Genomic DNA, 8,572 nt, shown 5'->3' with positions numbered 1-8,572 from the left:
TCGTTATTAGAAACTTCCAGTATGCTATGAATTTGGCTATTTTTTAACGAAGTTTTTCTAATCCTTCTTCTTAGGTAATTAAAAGGGATTTTTGGTGGGTTTTTCAATTTTATGGATCGAATACTACTGCAATATTTTATCAAGATATGAACTGTAAATACAGCAGCATATTTGTGAAATGTACTATAAACAAAACTAAAATATTTGAGCTTCAATTTTCATTTTGGGTTAAAGGATATGGTAGATTCTTTAAAGATGAAATAACTTTGAATACATACATGACAGAATTCACTGTTAAAACACACATTGTTTGGTGATGGCAGAGAAGTGGTGAAAATAGCAAATTATTGATTAGAAACTGAATATTAAAATGGTATTCAGACCAATAATGAATCCAGAATACGACCTGGTGCTAACAAATCACAGATGTTCTACATACAGTACACCGAGATATATATATATATATATATATATACACATATTACCACTCTATGGTAACAATTTACAGTATATCTAGCATCCATTACACCAAGGACTGTATTTGTTGGCAGTTTTATATGAGTACACATACAGTGTACAGTATGCTGTATAGGTATATGCTGTGTATAGCAAAGTTATAAAATCAAAATCTTGAGAGCATGGTCTAAGATTCTTTCCAGTAAACTGTAAATCTTTTGAAATTGTTTTATATCATTAGTTTTTAATTATTTTAATTACATTACAGTAAACCCCCCGTATTTGCGTTCTCATGATTCGAGGACTCACGCATTTGCGGGTTTCTCTGTGGAACATATCTAGCCATTATTCGTGGAAAATTCGCCCATTCGCGGTATTTTTCAGAGAAATATTCACTAATTACTGTATTTTCATATAATTTTCATGAATAAATGCACTTTTTGTGATAAAACTAGTAAAATACTCAGGTATATGCATTTTTACAGGGTTTTTCTGTGTTTAAACTATCAAAATGGGCAGTTCTAAGTGTTTTTAGAGGGGTTTTAAGTATTCGTGGATTTTAGCTATTTGTGGGGGGATGTGGGACGCATCCACCGCGAATACGAGGGGTTCACTGTATTTCATTTGCCCTTCCCTCGAAGACTTCCAGTTACTGTTAAACCATTGAAGACTTCCAGTTACTGTTAAACCATTGTGGTTGCTAGCAGAGTTGCTCGTATTTTTTAGAATCGACTATTGTTTTAATAATTTTCAGTTGTCAGCACGTGTATGGTGTTTGCACAAAACCAGAAAGAGTGGAGAGAACTCATTTCATTCCATTAATGGTGATGATAATTATGTAGTTACCTGCTATGACTACAATTATTTCTTATTAGTTGAACAAGACCACTAAATCACACTTCCAGAATGCTAAGGCTTGCCCGAAAGATATTTCTCTAAATGAAGGGTGAATACTGAAGGAAGACAAAGTTAAAGAAGTTGGAGAGCTATGTAGAAAGAGACCAAAAGCAAAAGGCAGTGAAAATTGCAGTTGGACGCAAATTTAGTGAAAATTGCAGTTGGACTAAAAAATTTGCCTGTAAATTTTGCAGACAAAATATATTTCATTGTTACTGCAGTCATTAAAGTCTCGCTCTTTATACTTTATGGCTTTAACTGATAATTTTTATTTATAAGCTATGAACATCACACAGTTAATCTTTCTTGGTCTCTCTTAATTTAAATTTCATGTGAGACAATTTTGCATTTAGTATAAAATTTTTAAAATCTCCCTCATTCCTTTAGCCTCCTCTTACATGGTTTAGCTTATTTTTTTTTTTAAATAAAGAGCTCCAGTGGATTTCATAAGCCTAGTTATTTGCAGACAGATCACTAACAGTTTAATTTCAATTTGTCATAAGTTACTCATGCTTTACTGCAGCATACTTGTAACAGGTAATTTGGGATGTACTACATCTTAGCCTAGCATAATGTACTTTTCTTTGGCTTCTTTATTGTTGCCTCACACCAGTGGAATAATTTTGTTGTGTGCTAATATTAGTTTTCAACAATGTACAGTCAAACCTCGGTTTTCGTATGATTCGGTTTTCATCAACTTTTTTTGTCTAAATTTTGTCCCAGTTTTCGTACATCTGCTCGGTTATCATACAGTTAAAAATGCTCCATCCCAAACTTGTCCGCTTGACTGTATACCTCACAAAGTGACCCAAGCATTCGTGACCCAGTCTACCTTTGTTTCTCATTGAGTGAGCATCACCCTGTGCATTCATCCGAAACATTTCGTAATAATCCGTTGTTTTTTGTGCTGTTTGATTGAGTGTGACTGCTAAATAAGCCACCATGGGGCCAAAGAAAGTTCCAAGTGCCATCCCTTCAATAAAGAAGATGAGAAACACAACCGAATTCAAGAAAGAACTTGTAACAAAGTATGAAAGTGGCATACCCATGGCCAATCTTGCCAGGATGTACGGGAAGTCCTTATCAACGATCATTTCCACCCTGGCAAAGAAAAAAGAAATCAAGGAAGCTGATGTTGTGAAAAGGGTAGATCACAAATAATCAAAGATGTTGAGAAGTTGTTGCTGTGGATCAATGAAAAACAGTTAGTGGGAGATAGTGTTTTTGAGGCACTAATTTGCGAAAAGGAGGAGGAGGAAGAGAGAGGTGACAATGTGCCTTCTTCAGTGATTTAGGACATGTCTGCAAAGTGGAGTGAGTTGCAAAGTTTTATGGAGAAATATCACCCTAACAAAGTTGTTGCAAGCTGTGTCTGTAACATGTTCAATGACAATGCTTTGTTCCATTTTAGGCAAATTTTAGATATTTTGTGACAGGGGTCCAGTGACTCTCAAGCTGGTCCTAGTGCCAGTAAAATACAAAGAAGGGAATTAACTCCAGACAGGGCCTTGATACGTGAAGTCCTTATGGAGGGGATTTTCCCTTCCAAACAGTAACCTCTCCTTCTCCCTCTCCCTTCGTCGCCGTCTTCCATATGCCAACAAGAGTCTTCAATAAAGGTAAAAGTGATATTAAGTGTTCATTTTTCCATTTCATTAGTCATTTATATTCATTTCTCATTGTTTTCTGTACATAAAACTCGTTATCTGTAAAATGTATTTTTTGTTAATATTTTTGGGTGTCTGGAACAGATTAATGGGATTAAATTATTTCTTATGGGAATTATTGCTTCAGTTTTCGTATGATTCTGTTTTTGTCAGATTTTCTGGAACGGATTACGTGATTACGTACAAAAACTAAGGTGCCACTGTAGCTTTGTTTTCACCTTCCAGTTGCTATCTTATGATTTTCCTTTTGAATATTATTTGCAATTATAAACCACAAGCTAATCTGATTTCGTTCCTTGTTTTTAGCCACATAATTGTCAGATTGTCCTTCAAAATTTGGTTCTGTACTCATAGAAGAAAATAACATTTTTACTGTAATTCATGAAATTTTTTGCAATATCTGACTTCAATACACTTTAGTGCTTCTCTACAATCTTATCTGTTGACCTCCTTATATCAACATTTTTCATTAACTACAATTCACAGAAACATTATCTTACCATATCAATGTTGTTATGTAATCTCTCCTTTTATTCCTTTGCATGACTGCCTAATCAACTCTTATAGGGATAGTTGCACTGAACTGCAAATGTACCCATTTAGCTAGACCACTGATAGCTTGCCCTCTACAAAAAACTTGCTCATTGTGAGTGGATCCATGCATATACAGGATGTATATATGTGTATGCATAGAAGTAAAACCAAGCTATATTTCACTGTTATGTCCTATTTTATCCATAAGAAGTATATATTTCAGCTTAAATTTTCTTATCTCATATCTACAGACTTGAGTTCAATAAATAGACTAAAGACTAAAAGAACTCTTGTTAAGACATGCATTTATCACTGTAATAGATAAAGAACAATAGTGAAAAGTCTCTGTTCAGACAGTGTAATCAACAAGGACCATAGCTGAAGGAAATATTAAGTTATGTGCTACAAAACTCAAAGTAAAAGTATATGGTACAGTAGTCACAATAAAATTAAGGCATTTTGATTATAGAAAAGTCTGGTATGGGAGAGTAGGGCAGTTCTAATAAGTTTACAGTGACATAATCCTAATATAGCATGATTTTACTTTATATATACTGCATATAAAATAAATTGCCTTAAATAACAGTCCCACAAACCTTGCTAAATAAAACACTGGATATATTTTGTAACATTTTCCATCCAGCACAAATCACTGGCCATCAATCATTACACAAGATTTAGGAGTATATTGGGAAGTTAATGTATTCCAATTTCTTTGAGAAAGATTTTAACCAGTAACCAGTTCCAGTTACTACCAGTATACAACAAAGTACAGGACTGTATATCTGAATATCATCTTGCACACATACATAACTGCTAGACTTGAAACTTACCTATGATCACATTTATATGGTGGTTTATCAGAAGATTATTCTGTACTTGAAGCAATCACAATGTGTTTATTCAAGTAATGTACTGTACACCTTTGCCACTATAGTTTATCAAAAGATAATGTTAAATTTGGAACTTTCCTATGATCACAATGTCACTTGGGATTAAGTATATACACATCTGTGACAAATTCGTCACAATAATCTCTGCTGACATTTTCTTGTTATTAGCTGCTTAAACCAAGCAGCTCAAAAGAGAGAATTATATCATAATTTTCACAAATCTTAAGGTTTATAATTGTTGTCCACTGTCACTGCTAGGTATGCAATAGCCACTCAGAAAACTCCTAGTTATTTACAGAATGCTTCACCCACAGACAACATCAGGTATTCATTCAGCAAAGTCCGTTCTTCCAACCATAAATGCCATAGTCAATTGCTTCACTGTTATACTTCAAGCAAGAATGGTATAAGTGCACCTTCTTTAATAGCAGCTATTATAATGTCAAGAATCTTAGGAATAAGAGAACTATGTAAACAATTAAAAATTGCATTATCCACTTCATGCTTTGCATTTTTGCTAGAAAGACTGCTTTTAAGGCTCAGTCTGCTTGTAAGGAGATAGTTGCCATTAGTTGTTTGTCCTTTCCTCTTATTTCTCCAAAAATTGTTGAACTCTTGACATACTTGTACCAATAGGATGCTTTTACATAGTTTTATCCAAGTAAAAATGTTTGACTTTCCTTATCCCTGACGAACATGGTGCACTATAATTACGCTGTTACCGTTTTTGGGTTGTCAGTAGTAGGTGGCACGGCATTAACTTCGTAATGGGGCGAGGAGGCGGGGGAGGAGACTTCTGCTGAGAGAAATAACACAATATATAACATATTTGTTCTTTTAAAAGATGCTGGTTTATTTGAAAAATTTACTTGAATATAATTTTTTTCTTGTTTTATAATATAGTTAGTTTGGGAAGAAATTAAAATGTTGGAAATCATTCCATCACTAAATCATAATACAGTAGGGTTAGTTTATATTGCAGGAATTTAGCAAGTGCCATGATAATAAGAATCTCTATTTAGGTCAACACACTTTCCCAGTACGAAGAAAATGTGGGTTGTGATTTTAGTGATATACACAAACACTGGTGTAGCTTTACATACAGCAAAAGAAACATTTGATAAAGAACACTGCATTAAACCAACACAGACTTTTATGTCCATTATGGAATACAGGCAGTCCCTGGTTAACGGTGGGCTCGGTTAACAGCGATCCGGTTTTATGGGGCTTGTCCAGCGACGAATTACCGCGGCCGCGCCGAAAATCGCTGATTTCCGCTTACGGCGCCGATACATATAACAGAGGCACCTGGAGCACTGAAAATCGGCGCGCCGCACCGAAATCACCGATTTTTGGTTAGCGGCGATTTTCGGTTATCATCACACCCTCAGAAACGGAACCCCGCTGATAACCGGGGACTGCCTGTACAGTAATGTTAAAAATGCTAAAAATTATGGAAGAAGTATAAAGCATACATACCACATTATTTTATATACATCCATAATAATAATCATATACAATAATGCATTGTATTCTTATTTTTAATATTGCAGTAAACTCCCTGAACACCTGAATTAGCCCTTAATCCCACTAGCCCAAACAACTGTCAATTACCCTTCCCACTATAGTTGGAATTTTAACAGCCAGCATTACCAATGCTGCAGGTAAAATCTGTCACTTGAGCTACCATAACAAATGGTTGGCAACGCTGACACAGGTGTGCGCCGATACACTCCATTTTCATCAATTGCTTTTTGTTCGCACTGCTGGAAGGTTGTTTCCTCGCAGGCGCGAGGTTTTAACCTACGTCTCGACTTCTTTTGTATTTTGACCCTGGTGAAGACCTGATTGTATTTTACCGGTTTCTTCTGGTTTTTCTGGATATCTTCGATGTGGAATGTCTTTAAACTGACTCGCTGGTTCCTAGTCCGATTGTCATCATGGACTCACCTTCTACTACTGTGCTTCTCGCTCACGCCGACTGCCCCTACGACCGTGGGATGCTGGAGCCCATCGCTTCTTTCTGCCAGAGACGGATGAGTACCTGAGACATGATGCATATTCTGTCAGGTATGTAGGAAGGTTAAATGTAGTCTAGACTCACTGCGATGAATGTTCCTTTGGAAGGTAAAGATAGAGGGATTACATCTGGTCATCGCAAGTCTTTGGCTAGTAAGGGCGGCAGACATTGGTCAGACTCCTCGTTGCCTCAAGTGTCTCAGGCTTCTGCCACAGGTCAGTTGATGGATTTAGCGAGTTCAGAGGTAGTCAAACAGATAGAGGATAGGATTGCAAGCAGTATGGAAAGTTTAATAGCTAGTCTTCTTTAACATTTCTCAGATAGGGATAGTAGTAGTATTAGGATGTTTAATAATCCTTCTTCCTTTTCAGCTCCCCTGCCTGTTCCAGAACCAGCCCTAAGGGGTGCTGAAGGTAATGGCAGAACCACAAGCCTCCGAGTGGGTAGGGTCTGCCGGCCCCCTCAGCGTGGAGCAGCCAGTGAAGGATCCCCCCCCCCCCCAAACCCCCTTGTAGTATTGATAAATTTAACGTTGATAATGTTAGTCAGGATCAAGATCTAGGTGTGATAAAGGACGATAGGTTTGGGTGAGGTAGTGAGAAGGTATCAAGGATGCAGAGTCATTCTCCTGGACGGGTTCCTGCCTGATTTGAGGGTTTTGTGCTCTGGCAAGAGTTTCTGCCTTCATCACTTCTTTCGGTCTGGCTCAGTCTCAAGTCAATGTTTGTTATGGTGGGCAGAACCCTGCTTTGCTCCTAACCACTTCATCGACTGTTTCTGAATCTCCTACTGTAGTTTCCCCTTTCCCTGTGTTTTCTACTCCTCCATCTAGTAAGGCGGATTCTGGTGTGTCCTTTCGACTTCTAAAAGTAGTTTACGGGACCTGCAATTGGATGTGGCGGAATATAAGGTGGATTGCTGAGTTTTTTCGAAGGGTACAGACCTATGGTGAGAGGTTGTTTTTCAAATGGTTTCTCTACATTAGAGAGTACCTGACACAGTAGTGTCCAGAATTCATGTCGGATATGTTTCAGGATTATTGAGGGGGGGCCAGATTCAGTGTACCTTCTGTCTTTTTCGTTCTAAGTTTTCTTCTGGGTTATCTGTTGCTTCATCTCCTGCTCCCACATTCTCTGTTGCTCCCTTTTCAGTCTCCTCTTCAGCCTCTTCTTCTGCTCCGGTCTTTCCTGCGGCTTCTGCATCTTCCGTTTTCCCTCCTTCTGATTTTGGTTTTCCTCCTCAGGTAACTTCTTTTTATAAAGGCCGGCCATTCCTCTGCCTCCCGCCTTCCTTCCTCAGTACAGTCTTCCCCAGGAGTGAGCCTCCCACAGGTGAAAACTCAGTTTCGGCAGAGATTTGGGCCGCAGGTCTCATGTTCCATCCTTCGGTAAGTGAACCCCTTGCTTCCGCCTGCCGGCTGTTCTGGTAGTATCAGGTATTTCACAGGGTTTTCCCGTTACTTCCAGTTTGGGTTTGCGCTCTGCAGTTTTGGCAGGGTCCGAGGGTAGCTTCTACCTCTTTCATTCTCCCTCCTCCTTCTTCATCTTCCTTCCCTCTGCAAGTGGTTTCGTTTGCACATCCTTCCCCAGGATTTAACAAATGTGGGTTTGGCTACTCTCACTTGTCTTCCCCTTGGTAATAATGGGGAATTGGCTCCGGGTTTTTATAGGTTTAGCCTTCTCTTCCCGGAGGGTTCAACTATGCAGATTCAGGTCCAGGTACCCGATTAGGTGTGGGTGCGCAGTATTCTGGTTAGGATGGTCTGCTTGCGGACTGTTCATCGTTGTCCAGGCTTCATTCAGTGCCTCCTCCTTTGTCGGTCCTAGACCGTTCGGACATTGCAGAACAGGATTCTTATCTGAGGTACAGGAGATTCTGGCAGACTTAGATGTCCCTCTCTGCCAGCAGTAACGACATGGACGATGCTTGAGTATGTTACTTCTTCTGCACTTCAAGCAAGAGCTCCAGACCTCCCGATTTAGTCAATTCAGTCTTTTTTTTGAGGCTTTTTATGACACTAAGCCAGCTCCTGCCTCTTTTTTGTGCTGGCTGGTTTGGTTTGATCGGGTTAGCCAGGCTTTGGAGGAGGCAGACGTTTGTTTAGC

The 8,572-nt window shown here is 38.5% G+C and overlaps 1 protein-coding gene across 4 annotated transcripts in view; it reads right to left on the bottom strand.

The window, feature by feature from the left end:
- Positions 1–1,764: 1,764 nt before the first annotated feature.
- The window catches only part of LOC136836291 (kinesin-like protein KIF12), a 147,257-nt gene continuing 140,449 nt past the window's right edge, over positions 1,765–8,572 (bottom strand). The window contains exons 21-22 of one of the 4 annotated variants that reach the window (XR_010852364.1): positions 4,388–5,246; positions 1,765–2,454 (exon numbers count right to left, since the gene is read on the bottom strand). Coding sequence is in view for 2 of the 4 variants with exons in the window: in XM_067100359.1 (XP_066956460.1) it covers positions 5,204–5,246 (43 nt within the window). In the remaining 2 variants the exon portion in view is untranslated. Of the gene's footprint in view, positions 5,247–8,572 lie in introns of all 4 variants that reach the window. The other 3 variants (XR_010852363.1, XM_067100360.1, XM_067100359.1) reach the window with 3 other exon arrangements.

The sequence above is a fragment of the Macrobrachium rosenbergii genome, chromosome 56 (genome assembly GCF_040412425.1).
Source record: "Macrobrachium rosenbergii isolate ZJJX-2024 chromosome 56, ASM4041242v1, whole genome shotgun sequence".
Lineage (NCBI taxonomy): Eukaryota > Metazoa > Arthropoda > Malacostraca > Decapoda > Palaemonidae > Macrobrachium > Macrobrachium rosenbergii.
The sequence above is the reverse complement of the archived record's forward strand: the minus strand, read 5'-3'. Positions and strand labels throughout refer to the sequence as shown.